Genomic DNA, 27432 nt, shown 5'->3' with positions numbered 1-27432 from the left:
TTTTCTGACACAGAGACTATTATGAATTCCATTTTAAGTGCCATCAAACTCACTGACATGGTCCATAAGCATCATAAGTGGCACCTCTCTATAGACTGTAGTGAGCTGGAACTATTTTACTGTGCTAGAATCAATTTAGCAATGGCATTTTCAAATAATATGCCACTTCACACAGAAATGACTACCAAAACATGGTGTAGTATTAACATATGAATTAACACCTGCTTTAATGATTTACACATTCTTTAACTTTTCTTCTAGTATCATTTTTGAAGCAAGAGTAAAACTATCAGTTTGGGAATACAAACTTCAGTGATGAGGGCTGCAGGACAACTAAAGGTAAAACCTGATCTATTCCCTTGAAAAAATATAAACTTGGCAACAGCCAAGCTGCAATTGTTTAACATGTTCTTCAACTACAAGAATCCTCTAAATATTCACAGGTAACCATTTAACCACTGCTATCAGCACTGGAACACGTGCAATATAAATTCACTCCAACTTTCTTCAAATATCTGATTTCTTTCCTACATTTTTCACAGTGGACATGAGGAATCTTACTGCAAGACTATATAGTCCAATACCATCATTACTTTCCTTCCTTCTTTACTTTTCACTCACCTTTACTTAATCATAGTAAATGTCTATGCCTTCAAACTCTCCCTACAGCCACATCACTTTCATGTATGTTTCCCATTACAGCACTAAGTATGGGGCTCTAAACTGGTCCTAGTTCTCTAGTAGGACCAACTGAATCAGAGCATTTTCTTTACAAATCTGAAGTTCAGCCAAGAATAAGTACCAAGAGTGAAATAAGATATGCTTCCTTTCAATAACACCACTGTCTGTTCCCTTAGTTTGTGATTCATTAACATGAACGTACTTGTTGCTGTATTAACACCTCAGTAACTGACTGCTTTTTAAAATCTGTTTACTTGCTTCTTCCCCTCTTAAGGACTGCACAGTTAGCCTGTTCTATTTAGTCTTGCTGACTTTGGAGTGCTCCTCAGAAAGCTGAAAATAGCCTGAACTCATTTTACCTTTTCAGTCTATTCTCAGGCTGGTAGCATACAGACACTGTGTCTAAGCATTAACTGTCCAGGCACCATAAAGATTCTCTTAGGGATGTACACCTGTGGTCTTACTCTCATTTGCCCAAATCCTGAGAGCCAAGGGCAGTCTAGAATTCACATGGTGCTCTTGTCTATCTCAAGTGACAAATCTGTATGGTTACAAAAACACATACTTAAAGTAAAAAGAATCTCAGGGGTAAATTTTTCAGTGGTACAAAGGAGTAGGAAAAAATTACACTACACCTAAGCTAAGGTGACTTTACCTCACCTGACTTTCTTCATGTTTTCATTTGTACCAGTCCCTGAGGCTGGATTTGAGCAAGACATCTTTTTAACTTTTATCTCTGCACACCTAGGGATATTCAATCGTTGTGCTTACGCTTTTCTTTTACCATTCCAGAGGTCTCACCAGTGCTCATCTCTGACACTCTTATTGGATAGCATTCAGGATTTGATTACTACCTTGATGAAATCGTTTAGTGTATGCAAACAGCCTGTTCTGAGAACATTGATCAACTTAGCAATACACTGACAACTGAGATAGGAGTTCTTGGATTATAGTTAATAAATGTAACTTCTACTCATGGTCCTATGAACACTGAGACAAGAAGCAGTCATAGCACATCCTTTAATAGTAGCATGTGTCAGCTTTCTACAAACAAAGTTTCATTTTGCCTGCATCACTCTTCAAGCATTTTAACCCTCCCCAGTGCAGGGAGAGGCACAGTTAAGCTGTAATGAAAGCAAGGCCATCTGAACTAGCAAAAAGAGCAGAAAATATTCAAACAGACAACATCCTCCTGCTTACCCATATTTCACATGACTTCTTGTCTTCCTTGTGTCTCAGCAGATGTATAGAAAATGGCAGGAAAAGGAGTGGACAGACATATAATCAGTCTTTCCCACTCTTCTATGCAAGTCAGACTAATCATATAATCATGGGTACTTTATTCTTGCTGTTTAAAGACTCAATACATAATTTTTGTACTTGTAACTCCTAAGATGACTTATTTGAACGTTTCTCCCTTAAAAGGTACTAAAAAGTTGTTTTGAGAAGTGAAGCATTGGTTTAATCACCCAAATAGGAATGTCAAGCTGAAACTGAGTATTGCTTAACTCAAATAAATCTCAGGACTTGACAACAGCAATTTACTGTTGTTGAAAGCAGGCCTTTAACATTGTACTGAAAATCCATCCTCATTTTCAGAGAGCAGAATCACTGAACTTTTGTTTTTCCCTACAGTTATAGAACATGGGATCTTGCCCTGTAAAGAGACAGCCTTGACTTTTATCAGTGCACAGCTTCTCAAATTCAGTAACAGGAAGTCACATGCCTATCCTTCCTACAGTAGCTCCTTTAGCCACATCAACCTGTGAGTTAATTCATGGTAACCATATACATGTCTCTCTTTAATACACAGCACTACACCTATCCAGCTTTTCTCTGGGACAGATTTATTGCTGTGAGAACCAATCTTGTGTATTAAGCTTAAGATTTGCATGAACTTATTCCTGTTACCTTGAAAAGTGCAACCACATGAATACATAAGATTCCTAGATATTCCATTTGCTAATGAAACTGTTGAAAGTAAAGTTAAATCTCGTCCCCAGATGTATTCTTTACCTTTTTGTTTTATAGCATTTGGTTTACACTTCCCACTGTTTTGTGTTCTTACTGAAAACCAACATTCTAAAAATGGCACAAAGCCATTACAAGAAAATGCAAAAAAAAAAAAAAAATTCAGCAAATTCTCTTTGTCCTTGATGTAACTAACTCTTGTTCATGACAGGAAATAAGTAACTTTCACAATGGTTTACATCCAGGTGGCTTGATTCAGACTGAAGACCAGATCAAAATTTTGGCGTCTCACCCAAAGGCTGTCACTCTTTCTCAGCCAAGTTTGGCATGAGCAGCTGCAGAAGTTGCCCTCCAGCTCTTGGAAACACACTGCTGCTTGGGAAGGAAGGGGACATGAGAGACCCAGCTACTGACAGAGGGTAGCACCTGCTGTGGAGGGGAGCATGTGCCCTGCAAAAACCACAAGGTTTTGGGAAAAGCAGCTGCAACATCAATTATCAGAGTTAAGTTATGAGCAAGTGCAAGAGGTTGCATTTAGCTGCTTGAGGAGCATTTATTCTTCTAACAGTTTTTTCCCTACCTCAAGTGAGCGTAAAAAAATTGACTAGAAAGCAAGATCTATTAAGGTCCAACTAGGGCCACAATGAAAAGTCTTAAAAATCTCCTGCAATAAATAAAGCTTATACATAGTTGTCTTTCTCTCTCCCTCTACTCCATCCAAACAAATCATTTCATGTGGCCGTAGATAGGTTAAAAGTTAAATTTCACTTCTGGTGTCAGAGTACCCACACAAGACACCTTAAATCCACTTTGATTACTGAGCAGTTACACTGATGGGAAGAATGAACAAACAGCAACTTGTTAAGCACAGAGCATATGGGCAGAGTGGTCAGGGAGAAGCTGAACATGGTTGCACGAGTTAAAGACTGCCCCACGTTTTTCCAGTTGAAAGCTAGTGAAAAATAAGGCTTGCCAAAATTCAATCAATCAGTTCACGTCATTTTTTATGTCACGTTCAGTTTAATCTTTGCCCTTAATCTATATGAAAGGCTTTTGCCATTTAACCAAATAAAACCCAGATAATCTGAGTGCTGCTTAAATCAAAACCAGGGACCAATCATACTGAATTTATATTTTCCTTTCATAACAGAGAGCCCCTGCTGGGGGGGCTATGCTACAGAAAAAAATGCAGTTTGTTTTTACCCTTTTGAATGTTCAGATAGCTTAATTTACCCCAAATTTAAGCTGCTCCTTGTAAGTTTTAAGAAAACATTTTGCAGGCTGAGAAAAAATCCCCTGTAATTAATGCATTTGACAACTAAAGGCAAAGGAGAGATTAACAGGAAAAGACTAATAGCAAACATAGAGCAGGAAGGATTATGTTGTATCGCTCAAGTGCTTCCTGCTGTTGATAGCATCTGAACAGTCTAAAAGAAAGAAAAAGAATAAAAAGCCACCCAGTTTGAAGAAAAGACTACAGCAGCAACTAATATGAGGACAGGCTTACAGAAGAATTTAACCTTTAGAATGCAACTCCAAGAATTGTGTGGAAGGCCAGCCAAAATTACTAAATTCCTAAAGTCATCTTATGCCAATGACTCCTCCTGTTATCCTGTGTTTCTTTCTGCTCTCCTTCATATGCAGAGCAGTAAAGAACAACAACAAGGTGCTCCATAAGGCAGCAATTCCCCATGCTGTGAATCAAACCTAATGGTCAAAACCATATATGATGTTACATAACTTAATTGCCAAGTTCACCAGCACTTGCTTTACTCTTTTCAGAAAGTTCATATTGATTTTCATTCTTTTAAACTTTTGGAAACAGAGCTGAGTTGCAAAAGAAGAAAATGTGCCTGTTCTAATCGTGTTTTCTATTGTCTTCCCTCCAGCTACACCATACACAAGAGCTGCATTATTAGTCCTTCCATTACTTCTGCAACCTAGGTGCATTAATTTTGCCACTTTCCTGTTCTACAGAAAAACCCTCTTGCAAGAGTTCATTATTTCAACCATACTTTAATTCAATTCCCATCCTTGGACTGCCAAGAATGTTAATTTGTAACAAGACTGGTAGTGTTCTTCCTTCATTGATCTAACAAACAGGAACTGGACTTAGGCCCAGACTCCCAAGGTTATTTAAACACCTACAATGTGTTAAGGATCCAGAATGTAACTCAGAATTTTGTTCCCATGTTCAAACAGCAATTCATAAAACTGAAAGTAAATAGCTTTCACTCATTGCCAGTTAAAATCCAAAAATGTTTTATAGCCTACTGATCATATTTGACCAAAAAAGTTGTCTTAGCTCCATTCTGCTGTGCCGAAAATGAGAAATATCTTCTTGAAACCATGGAGAATTATTACACCAGGCTCAGTTACTTCTCAGAACTTTTTGCCTGAGTTGTAATCTCTTCAGAAGAACCTGAGAGCTATTTCTTTCAGAACGGAGAGCTAAAACCTGTATTACACATGATTCTCTGAAATTTTCTACAAGACCCAAGGTAGTACTCAAAGATACATCCCAGGTTCTAGAAGCTTGGACACCTATATTTGAGAGGTGCTGAGGTCATGTTGAACACTGCCATTTGTCAAAACAATTTCGTTGCTTTATCACAGTTCCTCTGCACCTGACCACCCTTTATTTTCCTCCATTGTGTTTTATAACCTCACTGTTCAAAACCAAATTTCCACTACTTGAAAAGAAGGAATAATCTGTGTTTATGCACTTACAAATTCTACCTTAACACAGAACAAATAGCCAGCACGTCTGTGCAGGGAGGCCTGTTCTTACCATGCAGTTCATGGCGAAGTGATTGTGCTGTGTCTGAAGTTCCATTGCGTGGGGGTGACTGGTTCCAATCTCTGTGTAGCTGTTCAGAAACAGACCTTTGTTGTGTGTGATCCAGTCAAACATCTACACGAAAATATTAAGGAAAGAAGAAAGTTCAATAATTTGTTATGCCAGAAATCATAGACAAGTAATGGAAGATCCCTATGAACACAGAATACAGAGTATAAGGCCATGAAAATTAACATTGATGCTCCTTCCATTTTAAGTTACTGCATATTTTAACTCAATCATTGCTGAAACCTGTCTTTTTGGATCAGACAGCTGAGGCTGTTACTGTTATCTTTACTGTAGGTGTTTATCTCAACAAGCTACAGTAATGTCATAATCATAAACTTCATTATTACAAAGAAGTCATAGTAAACAAACAGACTTGGAGCACAGCCCTGAGTTGCCAAGCTTATATATCCTCTAGTGTCAGCACTTATTGACATCAGCAGCTTAGCAGTTTAGAATGAAAATGGCAACTCATGGAAATTAAATATAAATTCTTTCATGCTGATCAAGTACTTCAGCAGCTAGTTTAATATTTTTAGTTCTTAAGTTTACAGCAGATTGGAAAACAAATATTCTATTTCTAGATTAATTATTAAAAGTATATGTGAGCACAAAGTTATCTTCCTCCAGAGAAATTTAAGAAAAATCTTTAAATATGCTTGTTTTTAAAAAGAAAAAAAGGAATATTTTAGTATTTTTTAAAAATTTAGGACAGACTGTATATGACAATGGCCATCAGTGAAGGCACACAGGTACATTAACAGTGGCACTGGAAGACAAAGTTTTCAAAGACCAAGCAACACAGCAAAGAGCTGTTTCACACCCCAGCTGCTCACAATGGTCTTGAAACCTTTGCTATATCTCAGCAAAAGAGACACCCCACCTGCTCTCTGGATAAGCTGAAATAGATTGTCCAGGAAAAAACAGCAGCAGTAAGGAGGAAGTATTCATTTAAAGATCTTTCCAAATATGCTGGCTAACAGAACAACATGATCAAATCCAGTATTTGTCCCAAGTCCATGACAAACTAAATTATAAGCAAACTACAATAAGGTAAGAACTGTAAACCAAACTTTTGAAGTTTAAATAACAGACAGTTGATCACATACTCCTAAAATTTGAAGCTTCTTACCTAGAACTCAGTGAAAATGTGTTAGAACATTATTCAAAACAGACACTGGTACTGCTTGTGACCATCCTCCTCTAGGTCACTTGAATTTGTTGCCTTCAGACACTTAAAGGAGCAATTTCAATCAGATTCCTTCCCACCTTGCCCCTTTTTTGCCTTCTCTTCTTCTGAACCAGTCCAAATTTCTTGCACTGAATTGAACAAGTCCTCCAAAAGGAACATGTTTATTTCTCCCCGTGCAATACCCTTTTTCTTTCCAACAAAGATCCCATCCTTTCCACATTTCAGTAAAATACAGACATACACTGATAAAAAAGTCATGAGCTGTGAAATCTCATCTAACACAAGCAGTAAAAATACAGGCTGCAAGTAGATTAAGGGAAGGGTCTTAACCCAAAAGTGAGTTGGGATACTACACAAACCTTCTTTTTAATCTTTTTTACTGGCTAATGCGAGAAAAACTGTCCCAGGTATAACAGCTGCTGTCAACTTCATTTTGAGGTGCCTAATACTTCCCTTTTGAAAGAAAGATGCGTTAATTTAATAGAGACTTATTCCTGGAATCAGAAACGTAGAAAACACTGATAGGAGCTTATGCAACCACATGGGAGGACAGAGGTCAAGTCCACAGGCTCAAGTATTTTGCAAGAAGTTTGTTAAAGCACAAGTTATACAATCAATTTGATAAAATATGATAAAATTAACAAAATGTATTTTGATGGTGCTCACATGGTACGGAAAGATATGCTATAATGCAGAAAAATTAATGCTGTAATAAAGTGGCTGCAAGGTTGATAAAATGCATTTGGGTCTTAAAGAGCAACACCAGAACAACAGCTTGCATTATTTTCTAAATCATTTTAGAAATAAATAATAATTTCATCTTTTTTTCCAACTCTCTACAAGTTATACACATGTAGAGACATGTACCACATACTCCTACTCTTTTCAGCTATACCATCCAGTAAACATTTGCTTTAAATGGTACTTTAAAAAATTATTTATTTTTTAAACACAGCAGAAAACATTACAGTAGTGTAAAGAAAGTCCCTGAGTTGAAATGATGGGGGGTAAGGGAAAGTATGGGCAAAGAATACATATAAAGAAACAAGAAGAAGTTAAGTTTTTATATGTTTACTCTGCTTTTACTCTTCCCCATGAATCTGCTAGTGACAGCTGGTGGAGAGCAGAATACTAGTTTAACATGGACTGTTGGTTTCATGCAGTTCAGGCAATCTTATGTAAAATACTTCAAGAAATCTGAGTGCTTTAAGCTCCGACAAAAAACATACTTACCGCTTGACTGCATAGTCTAGATACTATTACTCCCAGAGAAAAAATCCCCACCCTTCCTTAAAGCTATTTGTTCCATGGTAACAAGTCAATAATAAGAGATTGCAAAACCATTCTACATGAAAATAGACCTAATTTGAGCTCATCTAAAAGTGATCTGCCTGCCATACTTCCTCTTCAAATTCCATGACAATCAAGGGCTTTCTCATCTGAAGGGACTGGTTAGCCCGAAACATTCTGAAATCACTCAGCTCCCTGTTAATGACATATGCACTGTCAGAAGAGATACATCAGTTTTTAGCCTGGGACTTCAAACCCTGCATCAATGAAGCAGTTCCCCATGTCAGCCTCTTCAGGCTTTGTTGACTGCCTGTCACTCACTTCCCAAAGATCACTCAAAAGAAGACCAATGTAGTACATAATCATCTGTATTTATAAAGTATACAGCATTCTTCTTTACTTGATGCATACAAAAGCATCTGTCTGGAACAAATGCTTAACAAAATAACCACTTTGAAGCCATTAGCAGTTACAATTTTCTTTGCTAAGAGCTTCCTGTGCTCCTTACAGTTTAGAAGCACTATCCCATGCCCCTTATTCCAGAAGACCCTGAGTGCCTCTCAATCAAGAAGTCCCTTATTTCTCATTAAAAGGCTAGTGATTAACTTCAAAGACAAAAATTACTATTTTCAGTTACCCTTGGTACTTTCTTTCAAGTCCGTCAAGTATCAACCATTTATAGTCTCCTCGTTCCATCCTTACCTTTTCAGCATCCTGCTCAAACAGCCTGAGCTGAAAGCATTGGTCCAATTTCAATTTCCGCACATGCCACATCTGATGCAGATGCTGCCGTGTTGAGTGCAGCCTGTCCAGCATGGTGGACACTTTGGGTAAAAGGTTCTGTAAGTCTGCATTCCCTGACCCAGAGTTCTTTTTGGGAAAGCTATCACTGCTTTGTATCCGCTGGAGCAGCTTTTGTCCTTCCACATCAAGGTCCTCGATAGGGGCCTTAATGACTTTCTTTTTTAATTGTGAATGCTCCTCTATCATATTGCGAGCACCTTCCAGGTCCTGAGGCATTTCCTTTTTTGACAATATATCTTGCAGTTCCTCCAGTCTGGACAGCATGTGGGTTGCATTGCTAATGTAGTCCTCAAAGGCAACTCTGATTTCTATCCACTCCTCATGGTTGTACTCCAAACAGCCATCAAATTCTGGGGTTAGCTGAGAAGGATCAACTACTTTGGTAAGGCCTTCCAGAGACACCATATTTGTCTAAAAAAATAAAAATGGAAAGAAAAAAATGCTGTTACTGAAATGAATTTGAAACTTCCTTTCAAGTTTTTGCTTTTCTTTTTGTAAGAGAAAGTTTTTGCTTTTTCTTTTTGCTCATGAAGTCCACATGACAACTTTTCTCACACATTTCAAGTATCAGTTCTGATCAGCAGAAGACAGGAGGTCTTGCAGATATTTTCCCACATTTCTTTCTTACCTCACTACATTTAAGAACAAAGCAGCAACCACTCTTTCGATTACTCTTTTAACTTTGTGTATTGCAAAGCTTCAGGAGGATAACAGCAACGTTCATTCAGCTGATTTCCTCTGGATTCTGGAGATATCAATATTACCATAATGCAAACTAAGATACCAAAGAGACCAAACCTAAGTTTTTATCATTAGGGGAAAAAACCTAATTCAATCTTTCTTGAGCTTATAAAAAGAATATAAACAACAACATACACAATTACCTAGCCTAAGTACATGAAGAAAACCACATTTCTTCTAGCACCACTGCTCTAAAGTACCTCTCCTTCCAGCCAGAATATAATTTATCTGAGAGTTTTCAAGATGCTGATCATTAGTGAGAACATTCAAAACCTCAAAATAAATATACGTTTGTATACTATAGGAGAAATTACCTCAAACTCGAACTTAGAGCTGCCAAAGTTAGTTCTTTGTTTCTGCCAGAAATTGTCTGGCTTGATTATCAGTGCAACATGAATACAACATGGAAAAGATTCCTGTAAAATCTTCAGCAGAGGCTTTATGGAATCCCATTTTGACCCACGCATATCTACAATGACGGTGAATCCTCGTTTACATACTTCCTCACTGCAGAAAACAGAAGGAAAGGTTATCAAGCATGCGTTTCAAAAATTTCCAACAAAACACTCTACTGCAGCACGCCTCCTAATCAATGTGGTCTCCTCAGTGTTTCACTCCTGACTAGCTGACCATACACAGCAGATCTCACAACTCTCTCAAGATGCTTCTTTCACCCACATGACAAACTCCCTGTGGGGGATAGCTTTATATCTGTTGCTGATTTGATATTCTGCCATTATCTCCACTTTCACTGTTTATATTCATGATGATTCATCGTCCAGTCTTGTTTCTCCCTCACCTTACTTAGGTTTACACAGTAAACCTACCATTTCCTAAAGCAGCAATATCTAATACATTTACAATTTACTCTTCAGAACACACACACATACTTACTTTACTAATGATAATATTCATGTCTTTCTAATGATTATGGGGATCCTCTAAAAAGACAGAAGATGGTAAATTGCTCTTACTTACCACTTCTTACCTACCACTTCACAACTTTTTCAAATTCTCTCAGATTTAGAACCATTTTATCTGAGAGTTAGTCTGTAGAGGAAAGACACCCATTTATTGACAATTTCTTTTGTAACAGGATTGATTTGTGAATAGTTAAAGGACAACACAGTATTTTATGGTTGTGAAGAAAACCACATGAATCTGTTTCCACAAAATTTGAGCTCAATTTTGCTGTCCAAAAGTTGACAGACCTTATACTCAAATTCTCCAGAACTCCCTCTGAGAATGGAAAATTTAATTTATTTTCATCAATATCTTCCGTACATTTAGTTCTTGCCACTGATCAAAAGTGACAATCACCACCACCACCAGAAACTCAAGATTTTCTTCCAACAGAATTTGCTACATGACCTTGTAGTATGACGATAGGAAGGAAAACATTTCAAAAGCAATGCATCATAGCCAACAGACTATCAAAAAGGACCAAATGTCCGTTGTTTGAGTATGAGTCACTTTCAGGGATGTGACTAATTCAAATGCCATTCTAGAGTTCATGTGGTGAGGTTTCTGGAGTGTCCAAGAGGCAGGGAAGCTTCACTGGTATATTTCACTCAGTCTTATTGGCCACATTGCAGAAAGATGGATTATAACTGCTATAGGAGATCTGGAAAAAGTGATAACATGGGTTCCTCAGAAAGGGAAGGGTTTTTTTAACTTTGACAAGTTTAAAGCTAGGGAAAAGAAGAGAGAATGAACATCCCACAACATTTCAAAAAATGAATTTATCATGATAAACACTGGCTCTCCCACCTGCCCATAGGAATGCCACAAATGGCAGTGGCAGAAGTAAAATATATTAAAAAAGTAACTAGCTTGGCATACAGGTAGGCTACAACGTACAATTTTCTGACCATGGGGAAAATGCTTTCTAAAATCATCACAGAATTCAAGGAAAAAGCAACTACTGTCTTAAAGATAGATCCATCACTGTAAGGTCAAATGGCCATAGGAGTGCTGCTCAGTCCATCTCTATCCTACCAAACTGAGGATTGCACAGGGAGTGCTTGCCACTAATTCACAAGGCATGTATCTACTGGGGTGTCCAAAGTGGTCCCTCATCGTGTGATACAGTGCGGCTGTGTGCTCCATCATGGAGCCACATCATTTCACACAAGCTGAATGTCTTTTGGCCAAGGATCACAAGATTTGTTCAAGAGAGTCAAAGTCATGTGATGGTAAGCCTGAACTACACTAAAATATCTGGCCCACTCTGTGGTGATGACGTAAGTTCAGCCATATTTTTAAATCAGATAAATTGTAAAATCAGTAAAATTGTGAGATTGAGTCAACTTAAGCTTTTAGATCTCTTGCCAAATAACTGATACGTGTGATTCTTTAGCTACACCATGTAATAGTACTGCAACAAATAACAAACAACCCAAAAGTTCGGGGCTATTTGTACCAACTGGGACTTCTAATTAGCTGGAGTTGCATAATCAGTCCCCTAAACATGACTTGTATGAAAATAAGTCTTGCTTTTGATAAAGCTGCCTTTATTCTCAAAAGTTTGCCATGCTTAAAGAGTATAAAACATGCACTAACTTTCTTTTAATTTTAGATCTATTGATCTAAGCTGACTAAAATACACCTTTTGCCAGAGGAAGGCTGCTTCTTGCCCTGATTATCTCTAAAAAATTCTTGGACATATTTTGATGCATATTTATCTATTAACTTATCTAGCAACTTGAAGCTCTAGATGGCTAGAATACATCTCACCATGCAAATCTGAGACCAAAAATTTCAAGCCTTCTTCCTGTTCTCTTTTCTCTAAGTCCTCTGAGACCCCCAGTTAACTTTACAAAAAGGAGGCCATGTATTCTCTCAGACAGATGCTTTGAAGTTGCTCTTATGAAACCACCTTTCCCAGTCAGAAACTGGTATTTGATTATATCAAGTGCAAAGACTCTCAGTAAATTAGCACGTTACACAAACATGGAAGATATTGCACTAGGGATGTTGTCCAAGGAATTTTTTTCAACTGTAATGACAACTGCTGCTTGTGGTCATAGACAAACAGAGTCAAGCACAGTCAGCATTGCTCCAGCCTGACACAAACGCTGGAAGGTTCCAAGATGGACCTAAAGTCAAAGTCTTAGGATCATTTTTGTTCCCAACTTGATTACTACAGAAAGCAAAGTTCTGTATGAAGTATCTCATACATAAATACAAATATATATATATATATATAAGAGTGTATATATGCACACACACACTACTGCTGGATTTGACTTCTGTCAATTTATTTAAACAGCTCAATTCATAGGTTGAATTGCTGATAATGCAACGGTATCAGTACTTTCACAGATGACTCCACAGGTTTATCTGAGACCTTTACAAACAATTTCGCATACCTTTCTCCTGATTATTTCCATGCTGTATCAGGACACTATGACTTATCTAACACAAATAACAGTTAGGAGTCCTGTGCTGACTGCACTCCACACAAGGCATATGGTGAAGGATGACCAGCATGCTTCTAATTATTGATGCACTGAAAGCCTTTGAGTTGTATTTGCAGTCTTCAACACAGCGACACCAATGTGGCATGGCAGCGCCATTTCCGAGACACAAACTACTTTTAGCTAAAGCACACCAGCCCTTCTGCCAGCTGCCTTCCTTTTACAAGGCAGAGTAATTATTTCTCTTCCAGAAAGCCATTTGAAAATAGCAAATGACAAAACTTGGTACTGATTCGCTCATGTTACTAACTCACTCAGTCTGCTAGCTTGTGGGAGTACTGCAACATAATCCATTTATTTTGTTATACAGCCTTAGAGGTTAACAGACAATCGCTTACCTAGGAATACATGCTAGATATGAAATTAGTCTTCTAAGGTCTTCTTGCCGTATTCTGTCATGATTACTACGAGCTGGAAATGTTAGAATGGGACCTCCACGCTTATCTCTGCCACCTGAAAAATTAAAAATGTTAGAAAACCCCACAGTATAACATAAAATTCTTTTTTGCAGAACTCGTCTTCAGTATCTACTTTTAAAAAAGTGATTTTAACTTAAAGGCCAACATTGCCATTTTGAGACCAACTTAAGATTGATTGATCTGCATATTGCCACAATTCCTACAGTGAGAAAGCATATGCCAAAAAAACTGAAACAAAGAATAATCAGAGCATTAGACTTAGACATTACAGTCACCTTCAGGTTTGACTGGTAGTGTGACATCTCCAGCAATGGCACTCTGTTACATATTTAATTTTTGACTCAGCAATTGTACAGATGTAATTTAAATACAGAATTATACTACTTTGTAGGCAAGTATTTAGATGATATGGCAGCAGAGAGCACAGCTGTGGGAGGTGTGCCCAGGTAGAGGAGCTCCTCTGCTCAGTGACAGAGCTCAGGGAGGAGGTGAGTAGGTTGAAGACAGATGGATCATTGTATAGGAGACTCCCTTCTGAAGGGACCAAAGGCCCAGTGTGTCAACTTCTTCAGGAAGCCTGCTGCCGCCCTGGGCCCAAGGTTAAAGATGTGATGAGGAAGCTTCCTACCCTGGAATGGCCCGTGGGAAAACACATTATTATTAACCTCATACTTCAGGGAAAAAGCAAGAAATTGCAATAAGAAGCCCAAGGGCAATCAAGAGAGATGTGATTGAAGTCTCTCCCTGAAAGCCTTGGGATGACTGGTTGGAGTACAGGTAGTGCTTTCTCGGTGCTTCTTGTTGCAGGGAATAAAAAGGGAAGAAATGGGAAGAGCCATCAGATCAATACCTGGCTCCGAGCCTGGTGCCACTGGGAGATTTTTGGGTTTTCTGATCCTGGGTTGGTTTATATGACATTGAGCCTGCTGGTGACAGACAAGTTACACCTGCCTCAAAGAAGGAAAAGGATCTTTGCACAGGAATTATCACAGTCACTGAAAGAGCTTTAGACTAGACTTGGTAAAGCCATGTTCGCTAGAGATTAGCACGGAGGCAGAAGACCAGTGTCTGAGGAATGTTAAACTAGCAAGGTCTTTCAGTCTGCCATCTCACAGCAGGTAGGAACAGAGATCCATGCAGCAGCCAAAGTGTAAGAGACACTGATGTGTCAGAAAGCATGGAAGCACCTGAGAATGGTCATGTAGGAATTAGGGCTTCTGCCCCAGAAAAGGTGACAGAATTAGTAGCCCAAGTGAAGTGCATCTACACCATGAACATGGCTTGGGAAACAAACAGGAGGAGCTGGAAGCCATTGGGCAGCAGGAAAACTATGATATAGCTGCCATCATGGAAACATGGTGGGATGATTTGCACAGCTGGGGTGCTGCAATGGATGTCAATGTAAATCCTTCAGAAGGGATGGGCATGGAAGGAGAGTTGGCAAGGTAGCCCTGAACGTTAGGAGTGTTATGATTGTCTAGAGCTTAATGATGGTGACAAGAAAGTTGACTGTTTATAAGAATAAAGGGGAAGTTTGCAGGTGATGCCAGGTTGGGCAGGAGTGGATTGATGGGCCGAGGTCAGTAGTATGAGGTTGAACAAGGCCAAGTGCTGGGACCTGCACTTGGGTCACAAAAACCCAAGGCATTGCTACGGACTGGGGGAAGAGAGGCTGGAAATCTGCCAAGTGGAAAAGGACCTGGAGGTGCTGATTGACAGCACCTGAACAGGATCCAGAAGTATGTCCAGGTGGCCAAGAAGGCCAATGGCTCCCTGGCCTGTATCAGCAATAGTGTGGCCAGCAGGAGCAGGGCACACTATTGCACTGGGGAGGGCACTGGGGAGGGCACACCTCCAATCCTGTGTCCAGCTCTTGGCCCAGTTACTACAAGGAGGACATTGAGGCGCTGGAGTTTGTCCAGGGAAGGGAAGCAGAGCTGGTCAAGAGTTTTGGAGGACAAGGCTTATGAAGAACCTCTGAGGGATTGTTTAGCCCGGAGAAAAGGAGGCTCAGGGGACACCTTATTGCTCTCTACAACTCCCTGAAAGGACGCAGCAGTGGGGTGAGCGCTGGTCACAAGGTAACAAGTGACAAGATGAGAGAAAATGACCTCAAGTTGCACCAGGGAATGTTTAAATATCAGGAAAAATTTCTTCACCAAAAGAGCTGTCAAGCATTAGACAACTGGCTGCCTAGGGAAGTGGTTGAGTCACAACCCCTGGCAGCATTTAAAAGACACGTAGATGCAGCACTTGGGGACGTGGTTAGTGGTGGACATGGCAGTGCCAGGTAAAGGGCCAGAATGAAAGACATTTAAGACCTCTTAAAGGTCTTTTCCAACTTAAATGATCTTGTAATTCAATGATTAAATTAATTACTACAAGAATTTATGTGTATATTATTTCACACTCAATACATAGATTGAGCGGATGGAAACTATTTAAGCATTTAATTTGTATTTTTATCCTGTTCTGATTTGCAGATTCCCAATTGTCAGTTTATAGTTTTTAATTCTGTTAGCAACACAGGAAATTCTGAATCCACTTAATATATAAGGCAAAAAATCTAACGTAAGTGGTTCCACTTAAATGCATTCATCTCAGCCATTAAATTGCACAGACTTGCTGTAGTCGAATAGTAAAATACAATTTTATATCCAACCCCTTGCTAGTGACAACAAAATGTTACTATTGCTAAACACCAAATTCAAGCCCAGTAGGATGTCTTTATCAACACATCTATAATAGCACAGACAGATTCTTGCAAGCTAAACTTCACATATATGTTTTCAACCACAGATGTGTGGACTGTTTTCTCCCGTCCCATGGAAACGCAGAAAAAACACTATCTTCAGCCCAGAATTTCTCATTTCAAATCAGCTTCTCATTGTAATTCCATGTTGCTGAACAAAGTTGCTCAAAAATCACTTAGAAAGGAAGGCCAAGAGAAGATAAAAATAAATATAAAAACAATAAATAATACCAGTCACTCAAAAATTCATCACTCCCCCCTCCAACACAGTTAGTGTGTGTTTGCCAAAGACACCAAACCTGACTGTCAACGTCTCTAGAGATTGTCTACGCTGGACATGCTCCCTGTCAAACACTAAATGAAACTCAAAAGAGGCAAAAGCATCTTTGAATCTCCACCAAGCTACAATTCCAGAAAGCAAAATTTAAAAGGAAATTCATATCTTTATCTTCTGTGACCTCTTAAGTAAGACATAAGATGAAAAATGGAGTTGTTTCATTCTAATGGAGAAAGGCAAGTCTTGACCATCCTGACCCACTTGCCAAGCAGAGAGCTTTGAGGATTTTTACATAGCAAATGAAGGGGAAGAAAAAAAAAAAACAAACAAGACAGCAGCTGTAAGAGAAAGGAATGATAAACTACAAGATAGAGTCCAACAGCGGAGGCCCCTGCTGAGCTCCAGAGCAGTCACTGGGCTCCAAGGCTAGCAAGAGTAGTTGACAGTCTGCTAGAACCTTTAATGCTCTCTCTCCTCATTGCACCACAGGCCACTACCTTTACATCTACCACTTTCAACTGGTAAGTGCTACTGACTCCAGCCCCCCCAGAAAAAGTAACTCAATTGCTTAGGGTGGATATTCTTTAAAAAGCAGCAGCTAGCAGGCAAAAGCATAAGCTAAACTATCTTTAACACTCTCTAAGCTTTTTAAGCAAATGCTTTGTTACATGTAGTCACCTCAGACCAGTCCTCCAGGCCTTTCCCACACTGCAAACTCCTGTACAATGCAATTTTTCAATATAGCACTTTTATGTCATTCTGGACACCACTTCGGTTGGCTCCAGCTCCACATATGTCACAGAAGAAGCCCATTTTCTAAAACAGTGGTTAAATTTCTGATAAATCATATCCTGAAACTTTTGTACATCAGAGACAAACTTTGTTGTACAAACTCCAGGTCTAGATGAGTAATAAATTAATACAGCCTTGATTTCAGATGAAAAGAACTTGACTATCCAGTCTTAAAACAGGTGGCAAAATTGCAAATAATAATATTAAAAAAAAAGTCTCTAAGACTTGGGGTTTTTTCATCAGCTCTAATGACAGCATTCTTAGGCCTTTTACAATAACTAACTCTCATTTCCTTTGTTCTCGATGCTCCTGTGTCATAGACAAACCGGAATGTTAAAAGCAACAATGCATGAGGCATCAGTGGGAATTTCCTGTCTTGCAATAGTCTTCATCCAACTCAACCTCCTATTAATGTTGAACAAAAACATACTACACTACTACTGCTTTCATCACTAAGACTTCCATTTTAATCCATTTCCTTTGATACACCGCCCCACCCCACTATCGAGATGTTCTGTTTATGCCAAAGCGTGTCACACAAACATCTATCCGATAACTCATGCGAGTCACCTAACACGCATCATTTCTGCTTAGTGCACATCACTAACAGCGGTATTCTCAATGGCCTCCAAATGGCACTAAAATCCAACAGGCTGAGTAGTGCAGCTTTTTTAAGAAATGCCTTTTAACCTAGTTACAAAGTACTCTGGTAAAGAAAGCTAAACAGTTGGCTTTTATGGCAAGACAAGTTACCAAGGGCTATGTCCCTACAGGAAATCAAGATAACTGCACCTTGTAAGAAAATGCTCTCCTTGCTTAGCTATGTGTAGATATGAGAGTATTTGTACTTTGACATGTTTCAGTTTAAACTTAACACAAAAAAATGCATCCGAGACTCTATTTGGACTTCACAGCAGAAAGTCACACCAAAATGCACTTTACAAAAATAAGCACCTCAACCCATCATTCCACGAAGTAAAGATACTTATGAAGTTACAGACTATGTTATGATACTAACTCATATAAATCCCATCTGTAAATCCTCCTGCTATTCCTTTTCAGTAACCAACCAAATTCAATGTTCATGTTGGAATTACCTAAAATTACATGCTAAGTCATTTCACCATGAAAACCACTTGCAAACATGAGACTGTCCTCTAAATCATTTGACACTAATATTATGACTGAGAGAATGATGGTGTTTAATCCCAACAGAAAGTCACACCAAAATGCACTTTACAAAAATAAGCACCTCAACCCATCATTCCACCAAGTAAAGATACTTATGAAGTTACAGACTATGTTATGATACTAACTCATATAAATCCCATCTGTAAATCCTCCTGCTATTCCTTTTCAGTAACCAACCAAATTCAATGTTCATGTTGGAATTACCTAAAATTACATGCTAAGTCATTTCACCATGAAAATACTAAGTATGCTTCAAAAGACAGACAACTGAAGTTCACTTCTGCAACAGACATATTTCTCCAGAATATGCTGCAGATGGGTCAATAACAAAGGCATATCTGTAAAATTCCCCATCAGAAGAACGAGAAATAAGAAAAGGAATATGATGTCAGAACAGTAGGTTCTAAGTTGCTGTAAATAGTGATGTGTCCAGGGGGAATGCAGGACTTAACATGACCAAGACAAAAACTAGCAATGTTCCACATTCAAGAAAACAAATACCTCCTTCATTATGCCTTTCAAAATGTTTATGTTATGTTTAGGATATCCAATAGGAATCAGTGCTGCCCTAGTGTTCCATGAATTTTGTAATGATATTTGAAGTATTTTAAATACCATTTTATATGCTACTAACAACACAGCTGGGCATTCTGCAAGAGAAAATAACTGTACCTGAAAGGTATGCAACCTTTTCCTTTAAAATTGGCAATACTTCCATAGCCTTCATTTCATCATTTTTGCGAAACCCTGAAAAAAAGAAGAGAAGATGATTAGTGAAAAATTCAGACAAGCCTAGCTTCTACATTTAATGAATGCACTGAAAAATATTTACCTTTGGAATACATTCAGAATGTTATGATTACAGGAATTAAGATAACCTTACAATAAAAGTCTGTCAAAAAATAAACTAAACTTTAAAGACATATTAATGCACAAGTCATAACTTTGACCAGCTTAACACAAATAGCATGGCCTGTTAGCAAGCCTCAGTAGAAAACAAAATTCCAGAATTAGCCTTTTTCATCGGTTAATGAAAAGTGTCATATGAATCCATTGCTTTTATGCATTCCAAATCCCACTTTCTTTTTTCTTTCTTTTTTTTTCCCCAGTAGGGATGAAGAGTAACAAGCTATAAGAAGTAGGTATGCTTAGAACAATTACCACTAAAAAAACCCCAAATCCCAAACAAAAAACCCCACCCAAAATCCCACAACAACAAAGACAAACAAACAAAAACACACAAACAAAAAACCCCACCAAAAACACCCCAACCCACCCAAAAACAAAAAAATACCCGCTAAAAATCACCAACACTATTTACATGTAACATTTCTTAAATCATTTCTGTAAGCAGAATTTTTTTCTGCTGCCTAATAGGAACAGCATTTTGCAGCTGAGAGGACATTTTATCATACTAACTCTGTACATACATGGAGTATGATACAGTGCCCAAGGTGAGTGATTACAGTCAATGTTGCGAAGCAGCACATCATCAGCTTGTCCCTCCCTCTCTGCTTCCTATTTCTACTACTCTAATTCTGTGGCCAAATTCTGAAGTTTGTCCTTCTTTGACAAGGAAGATTTAGGAAGCATTTTTTTACATTATATTTCACCTGTATAATACAGAATTGGGCATATTTAGGCTGATTTTGTTCACCTGACAAGAAGAACTGGGTGACACATCTTCAACTGACTTATCCGTACAACCCTTCCTGGTCTGTTTGGATTCATGTGTTGTTTAAAATAATCCCATATCTGAAGAAAGTACCCCTGCTGAGAAGTGGGAAGCTCATTGCTTCTCTATAACTACTGAAGCAAAAGTGCTGTTAAGACTCTTCCTCCGCAAAAATATCCAAATGCTTCATATCCTTTGGTCTCAGGTTCTGAGCTTAAATGAAAAAGCCATGCATTTCTAAAGTGAAACTTGAAGGTATCAAACTAGTGTCATCAAGTAATGTAAGACCTATACTTCAGGGCATCACATATGTAAATTACATCAGAGGTTTTCTACTCCAGAGAACAGTACTGAGACTTCTGTGCCACTACAGTATCTTGTTGTGGGGACTGCCCTTAAAAACAGACCCAGGATGCACCAAGCACAATACCCAAGGGACAAAGATGGTCAGGTGTGTGCATGCCATCCTCACCTGTGCATCTGTTTTGAGTGAAGAACTGCAGGAAGATGGGGTGGCAGTCCTCAGAACAAAGCCTACTGGTGACAAAAGCCTACAGAATTTAAACTCTTCGAATTACAGCAAGAGGTTTACTAGACAGCAGGAAATTTTGTAAAGGAAAGAACCATGAACGGCACATGGGATTGCCTGTAGAAGACTACAGCCTATCCATGACTGGGGATTTTTAAAACATGTGTTCAGACAAATGTCTGTCAGCAGCGGGTTCCTCAAGTTCACCATAACTCAAGTGTTCAACCAGGGCATTGTCTCAGCACTCACAGAATGTGCAAACAAATGAAAAGAAAATAAATCAACTTCCAGTCCGATGGAAGTTCCCTGGCTAGTTCTTTGTTTTTTCCATGGATACCACAGACCAAAAACAATCCCAAAATTCAGTACACATTCTTAGAAAGGCTAGACCAGGAAAACTGGTTCCTTGGGTACCCACATAGCATGGAGGGTTTCTGCATGATGGACAGTATTTTGCAATTACACAGCAACTCCAGACTGCCAAAGCAATGCAGGGTTTACTTTCATGTTTGTACCTAGGCTCTCAAGAGTCTAAGACACAGCAAAAGGAACCTCATGCATTATTACTCCTCTAGAGAAAGGGCTATGGTTATCAGCCTTTTACTGAAACTGCCTACAGTTTTGTTCCTACTACATTTCTGTTTGTTATGGACTAAAACTCTAAATAGCTTTAAGAAAAAGCCTGGGCTTAAATAAATCACCTAAAAAGACAGCATATACCCTTTTCCACCTTGAAATATTTGGGTTTCAGTTGACTGCTAAGGCATACAGGCACACTTCCAGAGTTATTTTTTTTCATGTGCTTTGAGCTACCCACCATAAGCTTAATGCCAATTTAGCATGCTCAGCTTTCATATCAACCATGGCAATTCTTTTTCTTTACAGTAAATTCGGAGGTAGAAAACACTTTCTCCTCACCTAAAAAGCATGCAGAAACTAGTGCCGTACTTTGCTGTCTCTCTTAGCTCAAAATTACCCAAGACACTGATGTTACCGCAATTGCTTGCTCAGATTTCTAAGCCCTTAAACTACTTCACCTCGGATGATGATGCGCAGTAGCTGCACGTTTTACTTTGCCTGTGGCATGTAAGAAGCGAGAAACATTTAGCTAACATTTCTCTGACTATTAAGGGGCCGCTCAAGGTAAACACCCTAGCAAATACGTTAGTGCTTGGCTCATGTTCTGCATCTGCATATCCTTAAGGCTGACTGCCTTGGATTATCATATTCCTGCTGCTCTAAACAGTCTATTTTTATTCCAGTTCTGCAGTGTTAAAGCTTAACTGAAAAGACTGTGGGGATTACAACAGATGAAAGAATGCTGGGGAGCAAAGAGGGTGAATACGGCAGGAAAGTATCGTTTTTATCTCCAAAGAAGCAAAAATAAAACAAAAACCAGCAATATAAGCAGTTCTTAAGGGCTTGGGGTGGGTCCTCCCTCCCCCTTTTCAAAGCCTCTTCTCCACAAAACATTCGTGGATCTGAGATTTGAGGATTTAATTAAAAAAAAAAATTAAAAGGCATTTACCACACTCAAATGAAATGCCATAAATATCTGCACCAATCTCTCCCTCCACGGCTCAGCATCCTCCGCGCCAGCCGGCTGCATCACATGTTCCTGGGGGTGATGTCATCCCTGCCGGCCCGGCCGGCTGCAGCTCCCGCCGCCGCGGTGCCGCCGCAGTGCCCGCAGCTCCGCCCCGCGCAGCCACCGGCGGACACCGGGCCGCGGCCATCCCCGAGCCCCCCACGGCCATCCCCGAGCCCCCCACGGCAGGCACGGGCTCCCCCCGGCCCGCACGGGATTCCCACGGCACACGCTTCTCCTTTGGAAGCACAGTATGCACCTATGGCACGTATTTATGCTGTTCCGCCTAAAAAAAAAAGGCAATCTGACTTTAAAAGTGTTGCTTTCAATATTAAATCCTACATCTTTTAAAATCCGTTTCAGTCTTAAACTGGAAAGCCATCCTTCATATTTTCAATACCTATTAAAGGAATACTCATTTTACAGTTTTGCATTTTTAATAGGTAGCAGATGCCCTTCTGTTGTAACATACACCGTACACGTGCTTTTGCCTAACTACCAGCAAAGAGGGAAGAAGCTCAAATTATGCTAATTAATTATTAACTGCAATATATTCAGTAGAATAAGTAACACACCATTATGTAGTCCATTTCAATACAGGAGGTTTTCCCAGCCCTCATGAAGAATTACACAATCATAGAATCCCTTGAGTTGCCACATACAGTTTCCTACTAAACAGATCCTTATCAAAAAACAGCTCTTTAAATGCTGTATCACGCAACTAAAGATCTTTACAACATGGAATCAAGAAAACATCACCTAAACATTCCTAAATTCCTAAACATTGGAAAATTAAGAAGTCCACCCTACAAACACACAATTTTCTCTTTGCCCCCACAACTTCAGAGTCTGAAGACACGGTCAATTAGCCAAATTCAGTAGACTTCTCTATATTAACCCTTTTTCTCACGCTGCATGAAGAAATTTTGCTGCAACATATAATTTTGTCCAAGTTTAAAGACCCATGAAAAGACAACATTTTGGGATAGAGAGATCACCCTATGAGGTTTCAGAGAGACCCTTATTTGAGCAGCCAGGACAGCCCCTTCTCATTTGGAATGCAAGTGTTCCCAAATCCCATGGTGACAACCTGGCTGCAGAGCTGCCCGTCCATCTGCCCTGGAGGACAGAGAGTAACCCTGTGTAACACGGCCCCCTTCTGCCTAGAAATCACAGCATTCCGGGAACTCAGTTGCTCCCCAGAAACCCAGCTTGCTGAAACTTCCCAGAGGCACTGAAATACATGGAGAAAGTCACCTTTAGAGGGGTAACAGGAAATAGGTACTCAGTGTGGCAGTTCACACAACCCAGACAAATGCTGGATTAGCCTAATGCCGAGGCTGAGGGAAAGGAGGTAACTGTGCTAATCATCTTGCACTGCAAAGATCAGTAACTACTCAGCCACACAATTCGGGGGAGCAGATAAAATTACCTTACACGCATCTTTTAAGGTAACAACTTCATTACAGAACTGTGATACAAACCAATGTTGAAAACAGTTTCCCCAAGAAGCACTGCTCCCCCAAGAACAGTGAAGTGTTTACTTTACAGGCAGCTTCAGTGACGTGCATCATTCAAGTTACCGCAACAAACATAAAAGATGGGAACAGAAATTAGGACAACAAAAAGACTCAGAAATTGAGGCTGAGAGCAGCACCTTTTAGCCAAAATGTTGACCAAGCACTCATCCATTGCTGTCACACACAACTGGCTTGAAACTTTTCTGAAACATGGCTGAAGAAAAACACAAACGCCAAAAGGGAATGCTCTCATCCTAAAAACTCACACTCCTAATAACAGAACTGCTTTTCGCCTTGCAAATAAAAACAATACCTTTGAACAGGCATAAACAAAAAAAAGCCAGACTCAGCCCAGATTACTTTGATGCTTTAGGCTCTCTTTGGACTTCAGAATGACTCCCTGTTGTGTCATCAGCAGAAAGCAAGTGCCTCATCTGCCAGGCTGCTAACTCTAGCACCAGACTTCAACCTCCACCTCTTCCTTGAAAGAAATCCCATGCTGAATCGAAGAAACATCTTTCAGTGAGTTGTTTTCCAACAGAGTATTCACTTCAATGGACCTAATCCAATAGACTTTTGCTCAAAAATGCACGTTATGCTAAGATCTACAGGAAGGAAAAAAGAAAACCCATATAGAAATTGCACTCAGAAGTGCTAATTACCTATTACTAGGTAACAACTGGACTGATCTAGGTTAGTCTTAAGTTAAAAGAAATATCTGCTAAAAGACGAGAGATACACAGTTTCCCAACCAATGCACCAATGTCCTTCACCGAGACAAGGCAGTCATAACTGCAAACCATTCTACACAACTCCTTGCATCCACTGGTCAGTCCCTTTGTGTTAAGCCTTATCTTGGAACAGAAAATCTATGAACTGTAGCTAATCAACAATTAAGCAAAAATAATCCAAGATGTTGATGTCTTAGCATTTTTTCTATTTCACAGCATGACTTACATCAATGACATGACACTGAAATCTGAGCTGTTCTCATTTTATTCATACAACTATCCTAACTACATTTCAAGACAAATTGCTTCTTAGTTAATCAAGCAAGAAGGGGAGGGGAAAAAAAGAGAGGCATAGAGAAGCTCATATGTAATTAGATTAGTGCATTACAGACTGATTAGGGTTTCATTATTTGCCCTTATTCATTCCCCATATCACAAGATGACGTCCCAAAAGATTTTAAAGATGATCTTAAATCCCAGAATCCGAAAGGTTTATTCAACTTGGTTTATCAGTTAACTGTGTATGATAAACCTCAGCTGCAAATAACTTGTACACTATGTCCCACATTTTTCAAGTGTCCAGAAAGAAAGCACAAAGCAGGTTCCTATTCTCCATTTTAATATGGAGAGGCTTTAAAAATCAATCAGTGAGTAGATTTCTAAGTAAGGTATTAATCAGTGAGAAAAAATTTTAAACAAGATATGGGGAGATTCACAAGCAGGCATTGTGAGAACTTTCATATTCTTATTCTGAAGTTACCACAGAGAAACCAGTATAATAAATCAGCACAACTACTGGATTCTTTTTTTTTTAAATCACATTCAGAAAAAATGATTGCTGAACTCCCTAAGACTTTGGGTTTATAAATGAAATCAGACTACTACGACAAAGGTGATAAAGAAAACTGAACTTTCCTAAGCAGCAGATGGCAAAAACCCATCAGTAAGTGAGAATATACCCCAAAGGAGTGGCAAAGGCAAGCAAAAGGTAACTAAAGTTACTGCATGTATGCGATTACTGATAGCTTTCCTTGATTTTAACTCAAGTATTTGAAGTGCCAATTTCAGTTTTATGGTAGGCTTAACTTGTAGATGCAAGTAAAGGATTCATAGAGCAATCAGAGCTGTCAATTCACCAAGTGCACTGTTACCGCTTCCCATTATAGACATTGCCTACATTCAGTGCTGCTCAGAAATCTCACACCATCTTTCACATTGCAACAAAGCAAGAGAATTCAGGAAAATTATTGCGAATACTGCAATTCTCCTATCTTTTCTCAAGCTCCATAAGCTCATAGATGACCAGTTTCAAAATCATCTCAGGAACACTAACTTTTTGGTACACCTCTTATGGCATCTTTAAGACTGCAGATCTTTCTTCCTAGAGCTAACAAGGAACTATCAGCAGGTTTTTTCATGGCATACAGATCACTGGACAACATTAGTAACCTTGTCATTCATCATTTATTCATTCATTTTTCTCAGTCCAGATTCTAAAATCACTGGGGGACTTCAACAAGGATACAGTTTAGGGGCATACCATTGAAGCGGCGTGATTTCAGAGTTGTGCCAGCAGCCTTAGCCTTGAGCTTATGCAAAGTATTCAATGTAATCCTTTAATGTTAAGATCCTAGTACTGAATTCAAAGCAACTACAGGAGTACACCTTTGACTCCTTGCAGCTCTGATCAGGCTCAAGACCCACTCATCAAAAAACATTATAGCTTCAAACTCTCACTTTAATCACAACAGCTCACAGAAATGTCCCTCCTATTCCCATTTTGTTTTGCATTCCATGCACTCTCTATACATGCTGTGGGGAACTGCACCACATCTGTACTGAGCTGGCATGCAGTGGCAACTACGACCTGACAGAAACGGACAGCTGAGAAATTGCCTTGAAATAAGAAAACGAGATTCATTGGAAGGTTACTAGCTCTAAGTCACTTTCAGGTTTTGGAATATTTGCTAAGTGTTAAGAGGTTCTCTCTTACCATTTTCAACAGCTCTCTGCTTTGTCCTGACAGCAGGACACACCTCCCATCTCCGTATATTATGGGAGGAGCACAATGTCATGCAGAGAGATGTGGGCCAAGAGAAGACTGCTAGTGTAGCTGACAGCAAATACTCAGACAAGATCAACTTCACAGACTGAATAGCCTTGCTTTTCTTGGAAGCTGGCATACTCAGCTATTCCTCAGGAGCAATTACCAGGAAATTAGCCACCTCAGGTGTATGCTGCAAAACCTGTTGAAGAGCTGTCTTAAGAATCTAAGTTAAGGAAAATTCCAAATGCTAAATCATTGCTAAAAATATGTGATTTCCTTTTAAGTGTGCAACAAGAAGCTTAAAGTTATCCATGTAGCGAGGTCCTTTCCAACCGGAATTACCCTTTGATCCTATGAAATGTGCAAGACAGGAGTACAAGCGTCCATTTTCCAACTGCAACTTAAGATGAGACGATCAAAATCTGACCAGTTTTCCCCTTTTAAATGAAAAGAGTGGTGTTCCTAAATTTTTCTGTCCCTTAGCAATGTTCAATTTGTTCTTGCTGCCCTGCCGACATTGCTGGAAGTTCATTTGTTTTGGTGGGAACTGCTCATCCATCTCTAAGTGCTGTGATACTTCAATTCACTGCCCTGCTGAGGTAGCAAACCTTTTTGTCAGGGTGTCCATCAGTAGCACACAGCTCGCACTGCAGTCAGACACTTATCCTGTTCACTGTTGCTACAGACACTCATGGCTTAGAGGTCTACACTCTCAGGGCTATCAGGAGGGTACCCAGCCTCCTATAAAAAACTGGCTAACACACAGTTGTTTGAACAACAAGATCTCTAAGCAATCTTACTTATTTTTCTGTTCAAAACACAGATCAAGTGGAAGGCAGTAGCTTCTAAATTCTGAGCAGCAACAGCTGGAACATAACGTTTTAGATCATGTCCTTTGGCTCTTGTTC

The 27432-nt window shown here is 39.3% G+C and overlaps 1 protein-coding gene across 1 annotated transcript in view; it reads right to left on the bottom strand.

The window, feature by feature from the left end:
* TRIO (trio Rho guanine nucleotide exchange factor) overlaps positions 1 to 27432 on the bottom strand; it is a 242880-nt gene that overhangs the window by 155430 nt on the left and 60018 nt on the right. Inside the window, 5 exon segments of the mRNA XM_041476043.1 lie at positions 5444 to 5566; positions 8682 to 9194; positions 9839 to 10031; positions 13342 to 13456; positions 19107 to 19181. Of these exon segments, the coding sequence (XP_041331977.1) occupies positions 5444 to 5566; positions 8682 to 9194; positions 9839 to 10031; positions 13342 to 13456; positions 19107 to 19181 (1019 nt within the window).

This window comes from Pyrgilauda ruficollis, unplaced genomic scaffold (genome assembly GCF_017590135.1).
Source record: "Pyrgilauda ruficollis isolate IOZ18807 unplaced genomic scaffold, ASM1759013v1 scaffold37, whole genome shotgun sequence".
Taxonomy (NCBI): domain Eukaryota; kingdom Metazoa; phylum Chordata; class Aves; order Passeriformes; family Passeridae; genus Pyrgilauda; species Pyrgilauda ruficollis.
The sequence above is the reverse complement of the archived record's forward strand: the minus strand, read 5'-3'. Positions and strand labels throughout refer to the sequence as shown.